Below are 27253 nucleotides of genomic sequence, written 5' to 3' on the forward strand. Positions count from 1 at the left end.
TTAATAAATGGATCACTTGTCACTTTAACAATGCACTCTAAATAATGCCACTTTAATAATGTTTACATATCCTACATTACTTATCACATGTATATACTGTATTTTATACCATCTATTGCACCTTGCCTATGCCGCTCGGCCATCGTTCATCCATAGACTTACATGTACATATTCTTATTCACCCCTTTAGATTTGTGTGTATTAGGCAGTTGCTGGGGAATTGTTAGATATTACTGCACTGTCGGAACTAGAAGCACAAGCATTTGCTACACTCGCATTAACATCTGCTAACCATGTGTATGTGACAGATTTGATTTGATGAAACCAAGATTGAACTCTTTGGCCTGAATGCCAAGCGTCACGTCTGGAAGAAACCTGGCACCATCCCTTCCCTACGGTGAAGCATGGTGGTGGCAGCATCATGCTGTGGGGATGTTTTTCAGTGGCAGGGACTGGGAGACCAGTCAGGATCAAGGGAAAGGTGAACGGAGCAAAGTACAGAGAGATGCTTGATGAAAACCTGCTCCAGAGCGCTTAGGACCTCCGACTGGGGGCGAATATTCACCTTCCAAAAGGACAAGACCCTAAGCACATAGCCAAAACAACAAAGACAACACTGGAGTGGCTTTGGGACAAGTCTCTAAATGTCCTTCAGTGGCCCATCCAGAGCCTGGACTTAAACCCTATCAAACATCTCTGGAGAGTCCTGAAAATGGCTGTGCAGCAACGCTCCCCATCCAATCTGACAGAGCTTGAGAGGATCTGCAAAGAAGACTGGGAGAAACTCCCCAAATATAGATGTGCCAAGCTTGTAGCGTCATACCCAAGAAGACGCTACAAGCCTTGATGACAGCTTTGCACACTCTTGGCATTCTCTCAACCAGTTTGATGAGGTAGTCATCTGGAATGCATTTCAAGAAGACTTGAGTAAAGGGTCTGAATACTTATGTAAATGTTAGATATACACACAGTACCAGTGAAAAGTTAGGACACACCTACTCATTCCAGGGTTTTTCTTTATTTTTACAATTTTCTACATTGTCTAATAATATTGAAGACATCAAAACTATGAAATAACACATATGGAATCATGTAGTAACTAAAAAAGTGTTAAACAAATCAAATATATTTTAGATTCTTCAAAGTAGCCACCCTTTGCCTTGATGACAGCTTTGCACACTCTTGACATTCTCTCAACCAGTTTGAGGTAGTCATCTGGAATGCATTTCAATTAACAGGTGTGCCTTGTTAAAGTTAATTTGTGGAATTTCTTTCCTTAATGCATTTGAGCCAATCAGTTGTTCAAATTTTGGGCTATCGATTTTATATCTGTGTTTTCAGCTAAAAAGGGGAAAATCTGACTTATGAATGTGAATCTGTGAGAGAATTTTGGGAAAACCTTGCAGAATATTTATTTACCTTTTTGAACACTACCCATGTTTTTGACATGAAGGATATAATATGTTACTATTGCAATAATAACAAGACCATTGAAATGATTGTCATTTTTTTTATTCTTGTTGTCAAATACTTTATACACCAAACCAAAATCCCAGAATTCTATAGCAAAATTACAAATATTTTTGATTTAATTTAATCTTGTTAAGTCGTTATCCCTAGTTAATAACAATAACATCTCATTATAATGATTCAGGAAGATGTTTTCAGAGTGGACACAATTGCACTAGAATTGTCGTTTTTTTTATTTATTAAAAAAATATATATATTTTTTGTATGTATTTAGTATTTTCCTGTTTATACCTGTGTTGTGTTAGACATGTTTGATGTAGCCATGTAAGTTGTTGATAATTTTGTACTATGAATTAAAAAAAAATACATAAATAAAAAATGCAGAGAGAGAAAGTTACATACAGTGCTTAATTTGTAAATCGGGAGGTGCCGGAACAAAAAGTGAGTGTATTATTCTCATGATTCATGTAATGAAAGGGCCTGCCCTGCCCCTGTGCCCTCTCTGTGGCCCACTACTGTGATGAGCAAGCCACTCTCCTCTCCCCCAATGCGCTCAAGAGAAAAATGCATTCTGATGTATAACATTTTGAAATGCAATTGTAGGAAATTCTGGAGTCCTATTTTGACAGTAAAATATAGTAAACTATAGTCTAATTGTCAAGACAAAATTCATGACAATCACTGGATTAGGTTGCACGTCAAAATATGTTGAATCATGCATTCCTGCTTGGACTTGTTAGTTAGATGTATTTCTTGAATACATCAGTAGTCTAACTATTATAGTTCTTAATAAAGCCCTATGAATGACTTAAGATGTTGGGTCAGAACAAATCATGTTTAGTGGCACCAGTGAAACCAGGGGAAAATGTTAGGCTGGAGCCCTGCAATAGTAATTAACACTTAACACTTACTGTCAATGTGGCCTCAGGGCAATTTGTATTATTCTGTATGTACATCTGTGACAGTACATAAGATCCACTCTCAGTGAAGTGTCAGCCTCCTGGCAGAGGCACCCAGGTTTTTGGCAAAAATCTCATGGTACTTGATAAAGTTCATGATGCCTTTGACCTTAACAAGGGCCCCAGGATCACTGGAAGCAAAATAGCCCCATAGTACCAGGACATTTAAACCAAAAACTTGCTTGCCTCTGCCAGGAGGCTGACATTTGCCCGCAAGTGGATCTTCCAGCAAGACAATAATCCAAAGCACACTTCAAAATCCACAAAGAAGTGGTTAATTGACCACAAAATCAATATTTTGCAACGGCCATCTCAGTCTCCGGACTTCAACCCAATTGAAAACCTGTGGTTGGAATTGAAGAGGGCAGTCCATAATCGCAGATGAAGGATATCAAGTATTTGGAAAGATTATGTATGGAAAATGGTCAGAGATCCTTCCCAATGTGTTCTCCAATCTCATAAAACATTTTATAGTTGGCGGCTTGTACAGTGATGTTGGCTGGTGTGCATAAAATGCCAGGGCCAAATTCTTGTCCCAGTCTGCCCCTGAAGGAAATATTTCTGTTACCAATGAGCTGGCGTTAGCTAGCTCCAGTTTCAAACAGAGTTCTACAATTACCAGTTAACTAAATATTTGTAGTCCCCATTTCATCTGTGCGGGTTAGCTAGCATATGAACGGAACGGCTCGACAATCACTCAATTGAAAATGTAAAAACTAGTCTTTGAATGTGTTTGTTACTGAGAAATGAACAGTGACGGCTGTTGAGATATATGGGGCAGTGGAAAAAACAATAACAGAGTACGAGGAAGAAATTTGCAAAGGCTACTGGACTTGGTTTTCAAACTCGAAATTAAATTACACAAACCAGGTTTGTTGCATTATCTCTCTCTCTCTCTCTCTCTCTCTGTGTGTGTGTGTACAGCATGTATTTTTGCGAGTGTGTGTGTGTGTGTGTGTGAGAGAGATAGATAATGCAGTGGGTATAGCTCTCGCTAATGGATATGTTTGTTATTGAGCATAAGCATACATCATACACTACCGGTCAAAAGTTTTAGAACACCTACTCATTCAAGGGTTTTTCTTTATTTTTACTATATTCTACATTGTAGAATAATAGTGAAGACATCAAAACTATGAAATAACACATATGGAATCATCAGCCACCCTTTGCCTTGATGACAGCGTTGCACACTCTTGGCATTCTCTCAACCAACTTGATGAGGTAGTCATCTGGAATGCTTTTCAATTAACAGGTGTGCCTTGTTAAAAGTTAATTTGTGGAATTTCTTTCCTTCTTAATGCGCTTGAGCCAATCAGTTGTGTTGTGACATGGTAGGGGTGGTATACAGAAGATAGCCCTATTTGGTAGAAGACCAAGTCCATATTATGGCAAGAACAGCTCAAATAAGCAAAGAGAAACGACAGTCCATCATTACTTTAAGACATGAAGGTCAGTCAATGCAGAAAATGTTAAGAACTTTGAAAGTTTCTTCAAGTGCAGTTGCAGAAACCATCAAGCGCTATGGTGAAACTGGTTCTCATGAGGACTGCCACAGGAATGGAAGACCCAGTTACCTCTGCTGCAGAGGAGAAGTTCATTAGAGAATTACCAGCCTCAGAAATTGCAACCCAAATAAACACTTCAGAGTTCAAGTAACAGACACATCACAACATCTACTGTTCAGAGGAGACTGTGTGAATCATGCCTTCATGGTCGAATTTCTGCAAAGAAACCACTACTAAAGGACACCAATAAGAAGAAGAGACATGCTTGGGCCAAGAAACATGAGCAATGGACATTACACCAGTCGAAAATTGTCAATTGGTCTGGAGTCCAAATTTGAGATTTTTGGTTCCAACCGCTGTGTCTTTGTGAGACGCGGTGTGGGTGAATTGATGGTCTCTGCATGTGTATTTCCCACGGTAAAGCATGGAGGAGGAGGTGTTATGGTGTGGGGGTGCTTTGCTGGTGACACTGTCAGCGATTTATTTAGAATTCAAGGCACACTTAACCAGCATGGCTACCACAGCATTCTGCAGCGATACTCCATCCCATCTGGTTTGCGCTTAGTTCCACTATCATTTGTTTTTCAACAGGACAATGACACAACACACCTCCAGGCTGTGTAAGGGCTATTTTATCAAGAAGGAGAGTGATGGAATGCTGCAGCAGATGACCTAGCTTCCACAATCCCCCGACCTCAACCCAATTGAGATGGTTTGGGATGAGTCAGACCACAGAGTGAAGGAAAAGCAGCCAACAAGTGTGCAGCCTATGTGAGAACTCCTTAGAGACTGTTGGAAAAACATTCCATGTGAAGCTGGTTGAGAGAATGCCAAGAGTGTGCAAAGCTGCCATCAAGGCAAAGGGTGGCTATTTGAAGAATCACAAATATAAAATATATTTGATTTGTTGAACACTTTTTTTGGTCATGATTCCATATGTGTTATTTCACAGTTATAATGTCTTCACTATTATTCTACAATGTAGAAAATAGTAAAGATAAAGAAAAACCCTTGAATGAGTAGGTGTTCTAAAACTTTTGACCGGTAGTGTATGTCAGCCTACTCCCTGATATTAATCTCTACATCGCTCCAGACCCGCATCAGCTCACTTTCCATGTCCCTGAAGAGGAGGTTCCCACTGAGCAGCAGGAGTGGAGCCCCAGACTGGCCAAGGAGGACCCAGAGCCCACTCAGATTAAAGAGGAACAGGAGGAGTTTGGGACCAGTCATGAGGAAGAGCATCTTCAGAGTCTGATATCAAAGAGTTCATATTCACTCTTCCCTGTGTGAAAAGTGACTATGATCATGACCCACCTCAGCCCTCACATCTTCCCCAAACCTAGATTGTGGAGAACGTAGGGGACTTTCTACCAACACACACATCTGAATAAATCAAAACAGAACTTGATGGAGAGGGCTATGGAGTATCAGAACCAAATAGTGAATTGAAGCCCCTTTTCTCCAATAAATTCTGATTGTTCTGCAGCTCATATTGGGAACAGTGAAAGTGACAATGGGATGAACAGTGGAGGACTAATGTCATGGTTACAGCCACTCAAATCAAAGACAACATGGACAAAGAAAGGACAAAGCTCTATTAAGACCAGGGAAGCCAGTGAGTTGAAAGTTCCATTGAGGGCGGCTCCCTCAGGGGAGAGACCACACAGGTGTCCTGTCTGCAGGAAATGCTTTCTGAAAATTAGCATTTTAAAAGCACATCAGAAAATTCACACAAGGGAGAAATTGTGTTGCTGCAATGTATGTGGACAAAGTTTCAGTAAGAAGGGAAACCTGACAGAACATACAGTATGAGAAGTCACACGGGGGAGAAAACAAATTGCTGGTAAGTATGTGGCAAAAGTTTCAGTCAGAAGATAATCCCCTTACCAGGCATATGATGACACACACAGGGCAGAAAGCGAATTGTTGCAAAGAACGTGGCAAATACTTCAGCCAGAAACATAACCTGATAGTCCATATAAGAACACACACTGGAGAGAAACGATATCAGTGCAGTGAATGTGGCAAATGCTTCAGTCATATTATATGCCTGAAAGAACATATGGTGACTCGCACAGAGGAGAAATACAAAACACAGTGTAAAGAATGCTGTAAATTATTGACAGATCATAAAATGAGTTATACATACAGGAGAGACCATATCAGTGTTGTTATTGTGGCAAACAATTCACTCAGTAGAAAAGCCTAAAATATCGTCTTAGTATTCACACAGGTGAGAGACCATATACGTGCCCCATGTCTTGTAAGAACTGAAGGTGAGGATGAACCCAGAGGGAGGAACATGACAGTCCTGCTTAGGGAAAAATCTAACTCTTACTTTTGGTGGACCTTTTAATACTAAAAAGCTGATGTTCCATTTAAAACAAATTTGAGCATGGCACAAAAGTGGATATAATATGTTTTGTAGAACTTAGTAGATATTTCATTAAAAAAATCTTCCACATTTTAAGTGTGTCCCAAAATTTGAGTCCTCTCCCCCACTTGGACTATCCCCTGAAGTACTAGTACATTGGTGTTATCAAAATATTTCAAATATGCTTCAGATGCTACTGTAGCACATGGGGATGTGTGAAACTTACTCCTCAGCCTGAAGTATCCCCGCTTACGCCAGTGAATAACTAGCTTTTCGCGTGGCACCGACTGGTCAAATATGCTAGCAAGGCAGGGGTCCTAAGTTCGTGCCAGGTATGGGTCGAATCGGGAGGAAGTTGTACTTGCTGACAACTCATGTCCAGCAGGTGCAACAAGCTCTTAGCGTTCCATCGGAAGTCATTCATTGTCAATGGAGCAGTCCACAGTGCCAAGCTGGAGGTGCCGCACTAGGCTGCGGTGCATTCTGTGAACATGCATTCAATATTTTCAACTCGTGCTTTACCATGGTACAAACAGAAGTACACTCACAGAATCCAACTAGCTAGCTTTTAGCTCATTTGAAAAGTGAAGCACATGTGTATCACGTACAGAAAATGCAGGCTAGACATCTGGCAAAAGCATATGCATCTGGTGGACATCGGGCATTATGGCTCTACATGGTCAATCCGACATCTGCAGTGGCTACACAGCATTTACTGCAATGCGGCCTCCAGATAAGTCAGAGCATTCATACTTCTTGTGCTTCGCGGAGCAGAGCTGTTGTGAAGGAAGTTGTCAAGGAAGTGAGTTTGTGTTTAAACATGAGTTCATGCCCCCATCTACCGTCAACCTATCATGTCAATGCGGAGAATTTGGGCGGTACATGGCGATGCGGTACGGAGCTCGATTTGGCCTTCACAAGCCTCTAGAGGCGCCACAATTGCGTCACACCCTCTGCACTGAGCCTCCGGACCACATTTACAAATCAAGTATAAATTCGCATTAAATGTTAGGCAAAGAAAACAGCCAAATATATCCAAATTGTTTTTTAGTAATCACATCGTGGGCCTGTTAAAATACATAAATCATGACAGATTTGACAAATATCCACTTTGTTAGAGCAGATTTGTTGAATGTGCGCCAATCCAACGTCCTTCTATCCCATGCGGTCTGCATTCCATTGACTTCTATACCGCATCTATCCCCATTACCTCCCTGATCGCTTTCCAGGAGTTCAAACTTGCTTTCGTGTTTTTGAAATCCCTACACATGGTATTATAAAGATGTTGTTTATTTGTGAACTTGTTCTGATATCCTTTCGTCAAAGTTCTCCATATTTGTTATCAAGGAAGTTGTCAAGGAAGTGAGTTTGTGTTGATAAAGGATGTACCGCCCCCACCTACCGTCAACCAATCATGCCAATGCGGAGCTATACAGAGCTATGCGGAGCCCTATGCATTGCTAAAAAATGTGGGAGGCACACAGCAATGTGGTACGGAGCTCGATTTGGCCTCCGCAAGCCTGCGTAGGCTCCGCAATTGCGTCACACCCTCCGTACGGAGCCTCCGGATTGCATTACAGGATCAAGCATAAATTGGCTTTTATGAAGCAGCGTGACATCCTTTACACTACCTAACACCTGTAGTAGGAGGACAAACACATCCCCAGAAGGTGATTGATATTGGTTGAATACATTGTAAATCTATTGAGGAATAAACATGCACAAGAAGCCCACAATGTTGTGCCTAACAGAGACAATGCATTTTCAGCATATATATAGTTACCTTCTCATTTTGTTCAGAACTATACACAGTACATTTCAATGACTTTCTTCTAGCTGTACTAAAATCAGCACATCTTTGGTTTCAACAAGGCTCCTTGTTCAAATGTGTCACCTCACCAGCTCTAGTCTGCCATTACCTCTTATGTCTGTGTAGTGGGTTTGACACCACTGCATGGTCTTCTTTCTCATAAACCTTGACATTGCCCCAGTCCATGTAATGTCATGCTATGTTGTTGTGAGCATCTTAGAGTGGATTGGTATATCATGCTTCTTGTTAATAAATCTTTCAATTTTTACTTAGTGTAAATCATTATATTTAAATTGTAACATTTGTTATAGAAGGCTATTTTATAGATCAGTTAATATAGGACTCAAATTAGCTCAAAGAAATTGAGTAGTTTCTCAATCTTTATTTATTACTAGACATAATACAGTATACAGAGTGGTACTACAAAGCAGGATGAGTTAGCCAGCTAACTTTGATAAACAATCAGAAATAACTATTGGTTTTCTGGTTAATTTATAAACCTAAACTTAGATATGCCTTTTTTGGTTGTTGACCATGCCCATTTCAGAATATGATCTGATCACTGATCTTGCTTTGTAGCATACCCCTCTGGTAGAGATGTAGAATATTTCACATTAGCCTACTACATAACTTTCGCTGTGTTTGATAAGCATATTTTTTGGGGACCATAGAGAATGATAGAGGCCTCTAATAGAGAATGATAGAGGCCTCTAATAGAGAATGATAGAGGCCTCTAATAGAGAATGATAGAGGCCTCTAATAGAGAACGATAGAGGCCTCTAATAGAGAATGATAGAGGCCTCTAGTGGCCAAAAGACTATGTTAGCGTAGGCAGCGCCATTGAGGGCTTCCGCCATTTTAAAGTAGTCAACTGGGTGGGACTTCCAACTTCATTTCTGATCCTTTCTCGTAACCATGTTGGAGTCATGTCTAACTGAGTCATCAGGAGGGATCAGTCAATCGCGAAGAAGAAAATGTATCACTGACATAAATATGAGTCCTCTATCTATCTCTATGTTTGGGACACTTGGGGACAGGTGATTGATTGGTTCAGATGCGCTACATCGTGGAGGTACGAATTCAAAGACTAGGAAGAGTTCGCATTGTTTACCTCGGAAGCGGATGCTTGCTGGCCACCATCAGAGACACAATGTTAGCAGCAAAACAATAAACATATGCACTTTCCTTTCCCTCAAAATGTCGAAAATTAAGCTGTTGCAGGTTTTTCTAAATGAGTGATTAACTGCTACATAAAACAGCTTAATCTATAGAGCTCGCCACCTTGAACTTCCTAAAACCAGGGAAATGATTTACCTCTGGTTCGTTCAGCCAATTTTACGGGGAAAATGAATGGAGAAAGAATAGGGGTTTGGCATAAACGCAGAAAGTTAACAGAGGCTTAAGATATATTGTACAATTTGTTATATGAGATATCAGTACAATTTGTTATATGAGACATTACCTTTTTGAATTATGAATCCTTAATGTGCTTTTTTAAAATTACATACATGCTTCAAAATTAGCTGATGAAGATGATCTCATAGAACAAAACATATAGCCTTTGATCTCCTAAGCCTGTGTTTACCACATACCTTATTTTCGGCGTTTAACCAAATCCCTACAAAAACTCCATACATTTTCCCATAAGCTTTGTCCAACGAACCATGGCGGAGTTCGTGCATACACAAAATTGCCACTGCTCTGTATTGGATAAGCAGTTTCTGCCTATCTTCATAGATCACGAAAACTATGCGCACACTTCAATGGGGCAAGTCCGTGAGTTTTGATTCTGGATAGCCAGATACCAACAATGACAAGAAACTGCTATGTGGGGAATCGTAAGTTACCCGTTTAAGCTAGTTTTTTTCTTGTTCTTGATACCATGTCTTGTTTTAATTGATTTCAGGTCAATGCTAAAATTCGCTAGCTAGCTAACCAACATCTGTGATGATGCATTTGTGAGACAGGTGCTAATTGTGCAAATATATTTGTTTTAAATAAACATTGGAGACAAAATATAGTTTACATGTTAACAACAATCTAATCCAACCCCCGCTGTTTTGCCCCATAGTTGCGCACGTGTCGGTTTAGTTGCTAAACAACCAACCTGTCTATACCGTACTGTCTTTGGGTTTGCAACCGGAGTATCTACCTCTGGCTGCATCATCCTTGAAAATGTGATGAGTTGGCATCTCCGTGCTGTTGCTCACAAGCGTATATGCCCTGGTTAGAATGTTCCCGCCTCTTCTCGCCAATCTTGTCTTCCGGCTTTGCGGACATTTTATTCTCTTTGTTTAGAGCGGTCGAGTCAATCCAGTATCTTGTCAATGTGTGTGTGTGTGTGTGTGTGTAGATAATCTTCGATTCTTCCTGATCGTGGTACGTAACAAAATTGTGCACAATAGCTTCTCGGTGTTTCTTTAATTCGCCTAGTGTCGGCATACATTTTCATAACTACTAAGCGATTGTTGGATAACTTTTGCAGCTGATGTTTTTACTCTACACCAACATCAATTTTGACAGGTAGTTCAGTAGATACAGTAATGTTATGCATTTCAGTAGTGCTAACCTGACAGGATTGCTATGTATTGCAACTGCATCTTCCAGGCTTCGCGGTTGTTGCATTGTAGTGAAATGCTTGTGCTTCTAGTTCCGACAGTGCAGTAATATCTAACAATTCCACAACTACGTTATACACACATATCTAAAGAATATATACATGTATGGATGACCGAGCTGCATACATAGGCAAGATGCAATAGATTGTATAAAATACAGTATATACATATGAGATGAGTATTGTAAAATATGTAAACATTATTAAAGTGACATTATTAAAGTGACTAGTGAACCATTTATTAAACTGGCCAATGATTTGAGTCTGTATGTATACAGCAGTGTTAGTGATGGCTGTTTAACAGTCTGATGGCCATGAGTACTGACCTCCTTTCTGGATGGTAGCGGGTGAACAGGCAGTGGCTCGGGTTGTTGATATAGATGGGAGGGCTTGAGTGGAGCTTTAGAGTGGGACTAAAAATAACAGGATGACAAATGTAAAATAGACTGTGTCCATAAAATGTATATATTATTGTAATGAAACAGGCAGTGAGCAGGTCTCGAACCCTCCACCTTCTAGCCCGAAGTCGACTGTGCCCCATAAGCATGCTCATGCTGCAGAGATGGTTGTCTTTCTGGAAGGTTCTCCCATCGCCACAGAGGAACTCTGTAGCTCTGTCAGGGTGACCATCGGGTTGTTGGTCACCTCCCTGACCAAGGCCCTTCTCCCCCGATTGCTCAGTTTGGCCGGTCAGCCAGCTCTAGGAACAGTCTTGGTGGTTCCAAACTTCTTTCTTTGAAATAATTCGGCAGACATTTTTTCGACACAATCCTGTCTTGGAGCTCTACAGACAATTCCTTCGACCTCATGGCATGTTTTTTTGTTTTGTACACTAGGGACTATATGTTGGGATCACTGGTCATGTGTAGGCATATAGGTAGCACAGGTGACCAGGAAGGGTTGGCACAGGTGAGAGGAGAGCACATACAGTTGAAGTTGGAAGTTTACATACACCTTAGCCAAATAGATTTAAACTCAGTTTTTCACAATTCCTGACATTTAATCCTAGTAAAAATTCCCTGTTTTAGGTCAGTACGGATCACCACTTTATTTTAAGAATGTGAAATGTCAGAATAATAGTAGAGAGAATGATTTATTTCAGCTTTTATTTCTTTCATCACATTCCCAGTGGGTCAGAAGTTTACATACACTCAATTAGTATTTGGTAGCATTGCCTTTAAATTGTTTAACTTGGGTAAAATGTTTTGGGTAGCCTTCCACAAGCTTCCCACAATAAGTTGGGTGAATTTTGACCCATTCCTCCTGACAGAGCTGGTGTAACTGAGTCAGGTTTGTAGGCCCCCTTGCTCACATACGCTTTTTCAGTTCTGCCCACAAATGTTCTATTGGATTGAGGTCACGGCTTTGTGATGGCCACTCCAATACCTTGACTTTGTTGTCCTTAAGCCATTTTGCCACAACTTTGGAAGTATGCTTGGGGTCATTGTCCATTTGGAAGACCCATTTGCGACCAAGCTTTAACTTCCTGACTGATGTCTTGAGATGTTGCTTCAATATATCCATATCATTTTCCTCCCTATTTTCCTCCCTTGTGAATTTCACCGATCCCTCTTGCAGCAAAGCACCCCCACAACATGATGCTGCCACCCCCATGCTTCACGGTTGGGATGGTGTTCTTTGGCTTGCAAGCCTCCCCTTTTCCTCCAAACATAACGATGGTCATTATGGCCAAACAGTTCTATTTTTGTTTCATCAGACCAGAGGACATTTCTCCAAAATGTACGATCTTTGTCCCCATGTGCAGTTGCAAACCATAGTCAGGCTTTTTTATGGCGGTTTTGGAGCAGTGGCTTCTTCCTTGCTGAGCGGCTTTTCAGGTTATGTCGATATAGGACTCGTTTTACTGTTGATATAGATACCTTTGTACCTGTTTCCTCCAGCATCTTCACAAGGTCCTTTGCTGTTGTTTTGGGATTGATTTGCATTTTTTGCACCAAAGTACATTAATCTCTAGGAGACAGAACGCATCACCTTATTGAGCGGTATGACGGCTGTGTGGTCCCATGGTGTTTATACTTGCGTACTATTGTTTGTACAGATGAACATGGTACCTTCAGGCGTTTGGAAATTGCTCCCAAGGATGAACCAGACTTGTGGAGGTCTACAATTTGTTTTTGAGGTCTTGGTTGATTTCTTTTAATTTTCCCATAATGTCAAGCAAAGAGTCACTGAGTTTGAAGGTAGGCCTTGAAATACATCCACAGGTACACTCCAATTGACTCAAATCATGTCAATTAGCCTATCAGAAGCTTCTAAAGCATGCCATCATTTTCTGGAATTTTCCAAGCTATTTAAAGGCACAGTCAACTTAGTGTATGTAAACTTCAGACCCACTGGAATTGTGATACAGTGAATTATAAGTGAAATAATCTGTCTGTAAACAATTGTTGGAAAAATTACTTGTGTCATGCACAAAGTAGATGTCCTAACTGACTTGCCAAAACTATAGTTTGTTAACAAGATATTTGTGGAGTGGTTGAAAAACGAGTTTTAATGACTCCAACCTGAGTGTTTGTAAACTTCATACTTCAACTGTACAGTTGTTACCGTATCACACACATGGCTTATAGAATGCATCTCTTTGCACCTTTTGTATAGGAATGTGTATATTGGAGCTATTTATATTTTCTATGCTCAATAAATGGGAACTTCACCCAAAAAGAATAACGTTTGGAAAGGTTTCCTGTGGACGAGCTCTCTCCTGTGCCAGTGGCTTTTCATAGGGAATCACCACTACAGTTACATTAAGGACAGGTTAGAAAGGTGTGTTTAAAAGGAGATTTTGGTAATGTCCTTTATCTGCTTCTCCAAAGTCAGATTTATATGTACATTCAGTTTAAAGTTAGGGCCTAAAGATTGTAATTCATATTGACTGTTACAGTAGCCAACATTGGCCCAAAATCTTTCTTTGCAGCCTATTCTGTTTGTGGATTGCTTCTTTCCTTCCTTGCTTAGGCTTGCTTATTTACAACCCAATCCAAGGGCTTTTCTTAGAGCCATTCTCTCTCTTACTTTCTTTCTCTCTCTGTTGATCTATCTCTCTCAATCTAATACTCTGTTTGTCAGCGTGTTTAGTCTGTCTGTGTCTTTAGTGTCTCAGTCCGTCAGTCTGCTTGCCTGTCTGCCTCCATCTGCCATTCCACCTCAGTCTGTTGTCACTTGTCTGTGTGTCTGTTATTCTTCCTGTCCGTCTGCTTGTCTGTCTCTCTGTGACCTGCCTACTCATTCTAATGTAAGTGTTTATATTGTAGCCTATTGTAGATTACATTTAGCTATAGAAAATGCTTCTATAATATCAAGAAAGAAGCCCCTCAAGTCAGCTTCAAGTGGTGTGATGTTACTGAATTATGACATTGTAACCATACTTTTGTGTTCAGCACCACTTCCCAATCTGATAGCTGGTCGACTGAATATTTACACCTGTCCTAATTTCATAGAAGTAAAATGATAGTAATCTGGTCTTTTACCGTATCATAATTTCTGTTTGCTCATTTTCTCATTTCTTCCACAATTGTAATGCCAATCTTGTTTCTTGTTAATTTCAGATGCCAGGTTCAACATTCAAAAAGTGCTGTGCATGTGGTGGAGACATCAGGGTGGCACGTCGCAAATGTGACTTGTGTGGGGCAGCACAGCAACTGAAAAAAAAACTGGAGTCGCAGAAAGATCACTACAATGACAACTGGGCTCGAAACACCCTGAAGGGAAACAATGTTGCCAAGGTTCTTAATACTGCCCATTTACTGGTGAGCAAGCGATAATGACATACTTACTATCCTCCCTATGAATTGTTCAACTGTGTAGGCAAATGTATGTGTACTAACTAGTTGTATGACTGAATTACTGTTTTAAATCGTTTTAGATCCACAAGCTGGAAAAGCTGGGGATGGTCTCTTTGATCCTTGTGGGACGCCCTAACAATCCCTCCATTGGCTGGTCTGATGTTCTGTGTCCTCAGGACTTCAAAGACCAACAGGCCAAAACTGTGGAAGAGATTAAATTGATATTTGACACTGCCATGAAAGGTATAACTTGGACAGATCGATATACTTTATTAGTCCACGCAGATGGAAATTTGTCCTCAGCTTTCATCCAATGCCCCCGATTCAAACACACATTAGGTTGGAGAGGCTGGAGGAGAGAGCAGCCACAGTGCAGGGCCCAATAAGCAGTTTAGGTGGTTAAGTTCCTTGCTCAAGGGAACATTGGCAGTAGGTGGATCCTGAGATATTGATGCCCCCTGGTAGCCTCGAAGTAAGAGAAGCGGGCCAGCTACCAGAGGGTTGAGAAAGAGAAGGAGAAAGAGTCTGTCAGCACAACCTTATCAATATTCTGAATTAGTTTGAGTTCTGTGTTAGGTATCGGTTGGTGTAGTTATGTCCAGCCAGTTCAGAAGAAGTGGTAGTTGGTCCTTAAATCAGAATGGCACAGTAAAGGCATAGCTATCATTTTCTTTAAGAGATTACAGGGTACCACAGGACAAGGTACCTTTGTATACCCTCTGCCTATTTTTTCTTTTTTTTTCTTGTAGGTGCATGTGTTTAGGGTATAGTTGTTAGCGGTTTGTCTTAATTGATTGAATTCTACCTTACCTAGTGACTTAAACAGAGTAGTAGTTGTTCATTCTTTAAATAACCACATCATTGAAGGGGCGGTACCTATGGCCGGATGGGAGGAGTGTAGTGTTGATGTGTGATAGGTTGGGTGTGGGAGTCTAGTGATTTCAGAGGCAGTCTTATATTTTAAAAGTTAGTTTCAGTTTGAGACTGTCAGGCCCTGATTGTGTAATATAGATGAAGTGGGGTGTAGGCAGGAGGGCTAGGGTGGCAAGGAGAAAGGCTCAGCAGCCCCGCTCATTCAGGAACCTTATCGATGCAGGCACAAAGCTGGAGAGGCCTCTCTTCGTTGACATGAGTAGAGATCGTATCATAGGCTGTTATGGTAGAATGGCATACTGGTCAGACTGGATGAGGTGGCAGAGATGATGTTCTTGCCCTTTTTTGGTTGCCCACTGTATAGCTGGGTTACCACTATTGTTCCTCTCACTGACACTATCCTGTCCAGCCTGTTGTGGTTAGTGAAGGTTAGTGAGCCCCAAAACAGGATGTTATACTGAACGCCAGGATGGACTCTATGAAGGACTTGTGGAAGGCTTGCAGAATGGATGTGGTGAGCAGGTGGTTGTCTTTTTAAGTTGAAGTATACAAAATAATAACATTGTTGTTTTTCTTTGTTATTCCCAGCTTTACATGAAAAAATTACTCAAGAGGTGGCCCCAACCCCAGTCGAAGATTGGCCACCACCCCATTACAACCACACATGTCTCCCACCTCCACCCCTCTGTAGCAGCATAGCTAACGCTGATGTCGGGACCTTGACAAAGTTGACAGTGAGTGATGACCATGAAAACACACAAGACTGATGGCTATAGCTATGTTCAACAAGTATATTATTCTTCTGGCTTTATCTAGCTCTAGTTTTATCTAGCTCAACATCTGCAGTGTTGTAGATGATAACTATCTGATTGGGTGTTTGTAAACTTGCACGAGCTGCATTTAAAGTAGGAGGATTCTGTATCCACAAACCCCTTTCTGATTTAAACCTGCGCGCGAAATGTTTTATGGGTCCATACCTTCTGCTGTGTTTGACTAGCATATATTTGGGACACACTTGGATCCAGGTGGAGATTGTTCTGTTCAGATGCGGTAGGTCTCCAGTAGAGGTCGACCGATTATGATTTTTCAACGCCGATACCTATTATTGGAGGACCAAAAAAAGCCGCTACCGATTAATCGGCCGATGTTTTTTATTAATTTAATATATATGTATATTTAAAAAACAATTTTTTTTAATATATGTGTGTGTGTATATATAATAATGACAATTACAACAATACTCAATGAACACTTATTTTAACTTAATATAATACATAAATAAAATCTATTTAGTCTCAAATAAATAATGAAACATGTTCAACTTTGTTTAAATAATGCAAAAACACAGTGTTGTGCCATGTAAAAAAAGCTAACATTTAAGTTCCTTGCTCAGAACATATGAAAGCTGGTGGTTCAATATTCCCAGTTAAGACGTTTTAGGTTCTAGTTATTATAGGAATTATGACACGTCGACTATTTCTCTCTATACCATTTTTATTTCATATACCTTTGACTATTGGATATTCTAATAGGCACTTTAGTATTGCCAGCCTAATCTCAGGAGTTCTGTGTTAGGCTTGAAGTCATAAACAGCGCTGTGAATCAAGCATTGCTAAGGGCTGCTGGCAAACGCAGTAAAGTTTGAATGAATGCTTACAAGCCTGCTGCTGCCTACCACCGCTGTCAGACTGCTCTATCAAATATCAAATCATAGACTTAATTATAATATAATAAACACAGAAATACGAGCCTTTGGTCATTAATATGGTCAAAGTCGGAAACTATCATTTCGAAAACAAAACGTTTATTCTTTCAGTGAAATACGTAACTGTTCCGTATTTTATCAAACGGGTGGCAACCCTAAGTGTAAATATTGCTGTTACATTGCACAACCTTCAATGTCATGTCATTATTATTAAAAATTCAGGCAAATTAGTTCGCAACGAGCCAGGCGGCCCAAACTGTTGCATATACCCTGACTCTGCGTGCAATGAACGCAAGATAAGTGACACAATTTCACCTAGTTAATATTGCCTGCTAACATAAATTTATTTTAACTAAATATGCAGGTTTTAAAAAATATACTTCTCGCAGTGCTAGCTGTGCCACCAGAGATTCTGGGTTTGAGTCCAGGCTCTGTCGCAGCCGGCCGCAACCGGGAGGCCCAAGGGGCGACGCTCAATTGGCCCAGCGTCATCCGGGTTAGGGAGGGTTTGGCCAGCAGGGATATCTTTGTCTCATCGCGCACTAGCGACTCCTGTGGCGGGCCGGGCGCAGTGCACGCTGACACGGTCGCCAGGTGTACGGTGTTTCCTCCGACACATTGGTGCGGCTGGCTTCCGGGTTGGATGGGCATTGTGTCAAGAAGCAGTGCGGCTTGGTTGGGTTGTGTTTCGGAGGACGCATGGCTCTGGACCTTCACCTCTCCCGAGTCCGTACGGGAGTTGCAGCGATGAGACAAGACTGTAACTACCAATTTGGATACCACGAAATTGGGGAAAAAAAGGGGTGAAAAATACCAAATATATATATATATATTGATTTTATTGTATTGATTTTAAGAAAGGCATTGATGTTTATAGTAAGGTACATTCGTGCAACGAATGTGCTTTTGTTTGGCGTTTGGCGAATTAGGCTGTGATTCGATGATAAATTAACAGGCACCGCATTGATTATATGCAATGCAGGACAAGCTAGTTAACCTAGTAATATCATCAACCATGTAGTTAACTAGTGATTATGTGAAGATTGATTGTTTTTTATAAGATAAGTTTAATGCTAGCTAGCAACTTACCTTGGCTCCTTGCTGCACTCGCATAACAGTTGGTCATCCTGCCACGCAATGTAATCGGCCATAATTGGCATCCAAAAATGCCGATATAACGATTGTTATGAAAACTTGAAATCGGCCCTAATTAATCAGCCATGCCGATTAATCGGTCGACCTCTAGTCTACAGTACAGCAGGCGGCGATAACAATTTTTCCCTCGTGCAGGTATGAATTCAAAGACTAGGATACATCTTTGACTAGGAAGCCTTCGCATTGTTTACAATAAACCTATCCACTTTCCCTTTAAAATTTCTAAAATGCAGCTGTTGCAGGTTTTTCTAAACGAGCGATTACCAACAGTGGCTGCCGTGGAAAAAACGGTGTCGGAGTACCAGGAAGAAATTTCCCGTTCAAAGGAGGAGATCGATCGTCTACGAAGGCTGCTGGATTTGGCTTTCAAACCCGACATAAAGTTACATATTGCAGGTTAGTAGTGAGTAGCTATGACCCCGCTATAACAATCTAATTGAACCATTTAGCCAGGCCACTGCCACTAAACTATCAATTCATTCAATTCTTTCGCTGTAACATTAGAACTGTTAAGAACTTATGAAATGGGTTTCCGGTTTAATAAATAGAGAAGAAGCTCGCAGACCAGGCTCCTACGCATTAGTTAATTTAGCCACATTTTTACTTTGCATTCCACTTTCTTACATATCAGATTTGATTGATGAGTTCGTAAGTTACCGTTTTGATTCAAATGTCTCACAATCTGAGGAGCAGAAGACCTGTAACTGACGTTTCAACCACGATGGCAAGCGGGAATAGTAATGGCGCTGACTCCAGTCCAACTGTTACGGAGTCTCATGCGGTCACACTCCCCACAGATCTTCAGAACTTCCATACGGTTCTGGTATTGGAAATTACAGCTACCATTGCCACTCAGCTCAAAACTGCCATCGATGCTGCTCTGGCCCCCTTCTCGACCGTCCTGGATGGTGTCCGAGCCGCTGCGGATGAACAAGGCCGCCGACTTGATGGCTTTGATCATGACCTGGGTGACTACAGTGATCTCATAGTAGACCTTGAGAAAACGGTCGCCGGTCTGAGCTCCGAAAACCAAAAGCTGATTGACAAGACCAATGACCTGGAATCCCGTTCTCGACTTTGCAATCTTCGGATTGTTGGTAACCAGATACACTTGGAGGGGACTCATGTCAGACTTCTTCGCGGAGGTGCTGGGTCCGGCCATCATTCCATCACCCCCGAAGCTGGACAGAGCCCACCGCATTGGCCCCTCCCCAGCGGGCGAAGACGACAACTCCAAGCCTAGAGTGTTTATCGTTAATTTTCACTACCGTGACAAGGAGCGCATCCTCCAGAGGCAGGGCGGAGGACAGCTACACTTCTGCGGACGCAAGGTGTTCATCTTTTCTGACCTCAGCTCGAGTGTCGCCAAGAAAACCTCTCAACTCCCACAAGGACGCCCAGCGCTGGTTAGACGGTCACTTCTGAGCCGTATCTTGGCTCTATGACCTACTCTTGCCAGATAGCATGCATAGCCTAGCCTACCCTCCAAGTTGAAGGTATGTTTTGATTTTTATGGCAGGGCCTTTTCCCCCTGTTGCCATTCCTTTTCTACTCTGCAGAAACACTATTGAACTCTGATAAAATTGACTAATATTGTCTTGTGTGGTTATTTAAGCTACATGTTTGGGAGGTCCTTTTTATTTGGCTAGATGGCTAGCGTAGTAATGCATGGCTACAATTCCAGGCTTTTGCAGAGCTTTCCTTTTTTTTTTTTTCATCTAAATACTTACTGAAGGACTTTTCACTACTTTATTACGCCCCATTGACCATTCGTACAGACACTCGGCCCCTTTTCTTTTTTTGTAACAGGGTAACATACTGCAGGACACTTATTTGACCATCCTTAAGATACATTGTACGTGTTGCATTGATTGAAGACTCCCTGAGTCAGGACAGTTCCGTTTTACTGTTATGGGGTTTTCTGTCTTTGTTTTGGTTATCTGTTGACCTACTTTGTCGTTTTGTGAATGCCTTTTCAAATGTATTTAACTACTCGTGCTATGGAGCCTCTCCGCGTTAAGATAGGAAGATGTTCTGTTTATATGCACTGACGCTGTGCAAACGTCAATCTGCTGTCTCCATTCGCTGGGGAAGGAGACTTTGGGTTTGGGTGGGGTGGGGAGGGAGGGAGAGTGACCTTTTTTGTGTTCCTTTTTATTTATTTATTTATTTTTCTTTGCTTTTTTTCATCAGTTTTCTCTTATCTTTGCAAATACCTGGTCTGGTTTCACACCTTTTTCCTTTTTCTATTTTAGATGGCTAACAATGCTAATAATAGTACTATTGGAATAGGTCAGGTTTTCCATTCAGACTTGAACTCCAAAGCCAGAGGGGTTGCAATTTTGGTTAGTAAAACAATACATTTCTCTACTACTAATGTTATTTCAGACAGTAATGGGAGATATTTCATCATAACTGGCACCATTTGGCACACACCTGTAGTATTGGTCAATGTATTTTGTTAGGTTCTAATTTTTCAGAGTAAATAACTCACGGACACTAGAGAAGCTTAACCAAGTTGAATTCTTCCCAAAGGGTCGACACAGCTGTATTCAGACAAAGACCTGTTTCCACCACTTGTCACGCTCTGACTTAGGAGAGCTGTGTTTTCTCTGTTTAGCTAGGTCAGGGTGTGATAGGTGGGTGGGCATTCTATGTTTTGTTTTCTATGTTTTGGCCGGGTATGGTTTCCAATCAGAGGCAGGTGTCTATCGTTGTCTCTGATTGGAAGCCATACTTAGGCAGCCTGTTTTTCCTTTGTTTTTTGTGGGTAGTTGTTTTCCGTTTCGTTGTAAGTACCTGACGGAACTGTCTGCTGTCATTTTTTGTTTCATTTGTAATGTGTTCATTTCTTCATTAAACTCAAGATGAACATATTCCACGCTGCACCTTGGTCTACTCATTCTGACGCCTGTGACACCACTACAAGTATATATACTCCACTTTAGGCACTCCTCCTTCTCTCCAATCCTTACATCTTATGGTTCCACAGGAAGAGGGTAATAGGGGAATGATCCATAATTTCTCCCTTCAGGGGATCTGACCTGACCTCAACCCCTCCTTTGCCTAATCCACAGATGTCCATCTGCTTCCCCTATAGCAATCCTGTGACCTCCTCCCGTCCACCCAACACATTCCACAGCCATCTGTCTTTCTACAGAGACCCATTAACCTCTGACATAGAACCAGTCTCTTCCACTCCTTTATATACCATGGTTATAACAATGTTCAAAGTTTACCCCGAATCCAATAATATGCTCCCAATTTTGATGATGTTGAATTTGCCAATGGGTTGCTGGGGAAAAATCCCTTTTCTGAACACCCATCTTTTGATATTTGCTGATGATCTGAATTGTGTTTTTAGCCTGCTCCAACCCCAGAACTATGTCTCCTGCTGCTATGTCAAAGTCCTTCTCAGATTTTATGGTTCAGAATGGGTGTACAGGCCCTGTTGATTTCAGAATCCCCAGGCAAGAGAGTATTATTTACTTTCACATGTACATCATTCTTTTTCTCATATTGACTTTCTTTATTGATCATAAGTTACTTCCAAATGTCACCTCTTCTGAATATTTACCCGGTGTCATTTCTGATCATGCACCTTTAGCCCTCGACATAGTTCTATCAGGACAAACTCGAACACCACTCAGTTGGAGATTCCATTCCATTCTCCTGTCTGATGCAGACGTCTGTAACGTTGTTGATAACTTCTACTTCTAACGTTACTGTAACCTTTATTGATCATTTTCTTATTTCATATCAGACAAGCTCAACCTCTCTCTTTTGGGAATCACCTAAGGCCTGCCTTAGAGGAGAAATTATTTCTTATTAAACTCGGAAAGCTAAACTAGAAGAACTCTCTAAAGCCATCCTTGACTTAGACCACCTATATGCCTTGACGCCATCTCCAGAGATATATAAGCAACGCTTGAACTTTCAATCTCTTGTCCACTACAGATGCAGAACGGTTACTATTGCATTCACGTGGTACCTATTATGAACATGGCGACAGGCCAAGTCGTCTGCTCGCACACCAATTAAAACGCAGCGCTGCTACCCGTCTGATTCCCCAAATTAAAGATTCCTCTCATAGCTTGATTTCTGACCCTACAGGGATCAATGACACCTTCAAAACTTTCTATTCCACCTTATATACGTCTGAATTTCCATCAGATACTGCCAATATGAATTTTTTTGGGGTGAACTGGACTCGTAGATGACCTTGATTCTCCTCTCAGCCTCGATAGGCTGAATAACTTCTTCAAGTCAATGCAGAGCAGCAAGGCTCCAGGGCCTGATGGGTTTCCAACTGGGTTCTTTAAGAAATTCCATACCAAGTTAGCCCCTTTTACTTTTATCTATGTATATTGAGTAACTTGAACGTGGCTCGTTGCCACGTACCCTAACACAGGATTCAATAGCGCTTCTCCTTAAGAAGGGGAAAGACCCCACTTCCTGTTCTTCATTTAGGCCCCTAAGCCTCCTTAATGTGGATGTAAAGGTGCTGGTGAAGGTGAAAGTGAGGCATCTGGAAGTAGTCTTACCAGGACTGATCTCACAGGAACGAACCGGCTTTATAAAGGACAGATATTCATTTTTTTATATTCGAGCGCTGTATTAACATGATTTATTCTAAACAATTCTCCTACTCCCCTGAGGTAGTAATCTCCCTAGATGCAGAGAAGACATTTGACAGAATTAAATGGGAGTACCTATTTGCTGTTCTTAAAAAAATTTCAATTTGGTGACAAATTTAACTCATGGATCTCTCTTGTATACATTCCCCCAGGCCAGTGTCTGTACCAATGACACCTGTTTTTTCAGAGATGGGGTAGCTGTAAAAAGGATTAATGCTGTAAAAATTAACAGTTTACCCAAATTCCTTTATCTATTTCAATCTATCCCATTGTTTTTACCAAAGTGTTTTTAAGTCAATCAATCAGGCTGTTACCACATTTATCTGGGGAGGAAAGGTACCCAGAGTCAGTAGATCTTTACTTCAGAGATGCAAGTTTAGTGGAGGGCTGGCACTACCCAACTTTTTATACTATTACTGGGCCGCCAACTTTCAGAAATTGCCATTCTGGTTACATGCTCCAGATACCCCATGGTGCCACCTAGAGGCACATTCTTGTATTTCTTCTTCTCTTCATGCTTTGCTCTTCTCTCCCAACATCCCCTTCTCGCAATCCTGTAGTGCTTTCCACACTTAAGATTTGGTACCAGGTTCAACAGCACTTTAAATTCTCCTCTGCATCTAATATGGGTCCTATTGCTAAGAGTCACTTATTCCCTGCTTCTCTAATAAATAATGCTTTCTATTACTGGACAAGGAAAGGTATTAAGTCCTTCCAAGACTTCTATGTAAATATAATTTAGTCTAGTTTACCCAACCTGGCCTCTAAATACTCTTTGCCTCCATCTCACTTTTTTCGTTACCTTCAAATTAGCCATTGTCTCTTCCCAATGTTCTGGCTTCCCTGCTCCACCCCCTTGCCAACCCTGAGATGGCATATTGACTCAATTACCTTGACAGAAAGCAGTCATTTCTCAGATCAATCTATTTATTTTGTCATTGCACAAACACTCCACCAACAAAATTAAATCTGCTTGGGAACGGGAAATGGGTGTTGAATTCACACAGGAGTGGTGGGATGAGGCGATTGATAGAGTACGCTCCACTACGTCTTGTGCTCGTCTTGGTCTCAGACAATTTAAGGTTTAACATAGGGTGCATTTTTACAAATCCAGATTGTCTGACATATATCCAAATTTAAATGAAGAGTGTGATTGATGTCATGTCTCACCATGTGACCTTAGTCACATGTTCATTCAATGCTCTAAACTACAAAATGACTGGGATTCTGTTTTTGATTTTATTATGAGGAGCTTTAAATGAACCTGCAGCCATGTCCCTTGATAGCTGTCTTTGGTATTCCAGAAGACTTGTTCTCCTTGGACCCCAAACATGCCGATATTGTTGCTTTTTTACATCCTTATTAGCTCGACGTAGAATTATTCTCCAGTGGAAGTCTGCTCAGCCCCCCTCTACTTCTCAGTGGCTCAACGATGTAATGTTCTTCCTAAAGCTTGAGGAAATTAAGTATTTTCTTAGGGGTTCCAATGATACATTTGTTAGAAAATGTCAACCATTTATGTCATACTTTAATGGCTTGCAGAGTCTCCCCTCTGAGATGCCAGTAGGCACTACATAATAGGTACAGTCATCAATATAATGCTATCCAGTCCAAGCAAGTTTGTCTAAGGTTTACGGATCATTTATTTACTTATTTATTTCTGTTTTTGTTGCTCCACTTTTTGTATCATGAATCTGTATTGAGTTGTTTGTATGTGAGACAATTTTTTTCCTGTATTCTTGTTTGTTTTTGTTATGATATCTCTGTAGAATTTTTGTTGTCTAGGACCGAACTGAGGGTGGGTTAGGTATATGGGGTGAATAAAAATCAAAATCTCTATATCAAATAATAATAACAATTTATGAAATGTAACATTCCAATTGTAGCTTACTGGCGTTAATCTAATAGTTGGACTCAAGGCCACATTGAACTGGAAACTACATCTAATTGATACTCTATTCTTCTCTTCAGACTCCCAGCAGCTCACTCTCCCTGTCCCTGAAGACATTCCTCCTGAGCAGCAGGACTGGAGCCCCTGTCAGGGCCAGGAGGACCCAGAGCCCACTCAGATTAAAGAGGAACAGGAGGAGTTTGGGACCAGTCAGGAGGAAGAGCAGCTTGAAGGGCTGAAGTCTGATATCAAAGAGTTCATATTCTCTCTACCCTGTGTAAAAAGTGACTATGATCAGGACCCTCCTCAGCCCTTATATCTTCCCCAAACCCAGACTATGGAGAACAGAGAGAGGGACTCTCTTCCCACCAAAACAACTGAACAGACATCAAAACAGAACCTAATGGAGAGGGCTACAGTGCATCAGAACCAACAAGTGAATCTCAACCCCTCTCTGCAGTACACCCAGACTGCTCTGCAGCTCAGATTGGGAACAGTGAAAGTGACAATGGGGTGGACTGTGGAGAGGTACTGTCAGGGTTGCAGAAAGGACAAAGCTCCCAGATCTCTACCCGGGTCAATAAAGCCAGTGAACTGAAAGTGCCATTGAAGGCTCACACAGGGGAGAGACAACACAGATGTCCAGTATGCAGTAAATATTTTCTGAAAACGAGCAATTTAAAAATACATCAGAGAATTCATACTGGGGAGAAATCATTTCACATTGGGGAGAAACCATATCAGTGCAAAGATTGCAGCAAATGCTTCATCAGGATGGGAAACCTGACTGAGCATATGAGAATTCACACAGGGCAGAAATTAGTCTGGCTGATACCAAACTCAAAGTCCTCCTGACTTCAGGGTCTATCGAGACTGTTTGATGTTGTCAGCAGGATGGTGTATGGAGTTCTGTTCACATTCTGTGAAGAAATAGTAGGCATTTTGGGTATGTAATTTTTTTTATAGTATGTGACATTTCGAAAATGTATGTTTTAAAAGGATCAGCCCCTTTTTTTTCAATTTTCACTTAAAATGACATACCCAAATCTAACTGCTTATAGCTCAGGACCTGAAGCAAGGATATGCATATTTTTGATACCATTTGAAAGAAAACACTTTGAAGTTTGTGGAAATGTGAAATGAATGTAGGAGAATGTAACACATTAGATCTGGTAAAAGATAATACAAAGAAAAAAACGGTGTTTTTTGTATATATTTTTTTTTATACCATCCGCTTTGAAATACATTATGGCCTTTCTCTTGCATTATTCCAGCCCAGGCACAATTTAGATTTTGGCCACTAGATGGCAGCCGTGTATGTGCAAGGTTTTAGACTGATCCAATAAACCAAGGCATTTCTGTTCAAAATGTTGTATCAAGACTGCCCAATCGTGCCTAATTGGTTTATTAATACATTTTCAAGTTCATAACTGTGCACTCTCCTCAAACAATAGCATGGTATTATTTCACTGTTATAGCTACTGTAAATTGGACAGTGCAGTTAGATGAACAAGAATTTAAGCGTTCTGCCAATATCAGATATGTCTATGTCCTTGGAAATGTTCTTGTTACCTACAACGTCAGGCTAATTCGATTAGCATATGTTAGCTCAACCGTCCCACGGGGGACCCACCAATCCTGTAGAGGTGTTAATATCTTAAAACACTAATATATCTTGATTATATAAGTATTCAACCCCCAGAGTCAATGACATGACATGTTAGAATCACCTTTTGTCAGTGATTACAGCTGTGAGTCTTTCTGGGTCAGTCTCTAAGTGCTTTCCACACCTGGATTGTGCAACATTTGCCCATTTCTTCTTTTCAAAATTCTTCAAGCTCTGTCAAATTGGTTGTTAATCAATGCTAGACAAACTTGTTTGTCTAACCTTGTGTTTTAGGTTATTGTCCTGCTGCAAGATGAATTAATTGGGCCTCCCGAGTGGTGCGGTGGTCTAAGGCACTGCATCACAGTACTAGCTGTGCCACTAGAGATCCTGATTCGAGTCCAGGCTCTGTCGCAGCAGGCCGCGACCGGGAGACCCATGGGGTGGCGCACAATTGACCCAGCGTCGTCCGGGTTAGGGGGGGGTTTGGCCGGCAGGGATGTCCTTGTCCCATCGCGCTCTAGCAACTCCTGTGGCGGGCCGGGCGAATGCACGTTGACATGGTCGCCAGGTGTATGGTGTTTCCTCTGACACATTGGTGTGGCTGGCATCCAGGTTAAGCGGGCATTGTGTCAAGAAGCAGTGCGACTTGGTTGGGTTGTGTTTTGGAGGACGCATGGCTCTCGACCTTCGCCTCTCCGAGTCTGTATGGGAGTTGCAGCGATGAGACAAGACTGTAACTACCAATTTGGATACCACGAAATTGGGGAGAAAAAGGTGTAAAAGTATTTGTTTTTTAAATTAAAACATATATTTTTTTTATAAATATGAATTAATCTACCAGT

The 27253-nt window shown here is 41.2% G+C and overlaps 1 protein-coding gene across 2 annotated transcripts; it reads left to right on the top strand.

Moving 5' to 3' along the window:
* Nucleotides 1-9710: 9710 nt before the first annotated feature.
* LOC106583470 (uncharacterized) lies at nt 9711-26170 on the top strand. Of its 2 annotated transcripts, none has more exons than XM_045705419.1 (6): nt 9711-9959; nt 14305-14505; nt 14622-14784; nt 16003-16148; nt 18508-18670; nt 24883-26170. In XM_045705419.1, the coding sequence occupies exons 1-6, from the start codon at nt 9948-9950 to the stop codon at nt 25398-25400; spliced, it is 1203 nt and encodes a 400-aa protein (XP_045561375.1). In that variant the 5' UTR covers nt 9711-9947; the 3' UTR covers nt 25401-26170. The 2 variants fall into 2 exon arrangements, with proteins under 2 accessions (XP_045561375.1, XP_045561376.1); XM_045705420.1 differs by having other exon boundaries at nt 9716-9959; nt 18517-18670.
* Nucleotides 26171-27253: the final 1083 nt, after the last annotated feature.

This window comes from Salmo salar, chromosome ssa22, assembly GCF_905237065.1.
Source record: "Salmo salar chromosome ssa22, Ssal_v3.1, whole genome shotgun sequence".
Lineage (NCBI taxonomy): Eukaryota > Metazoa > Chordata > Actinopteri > Salmoniformes > Salmonidae > Salmo > Salmo salar.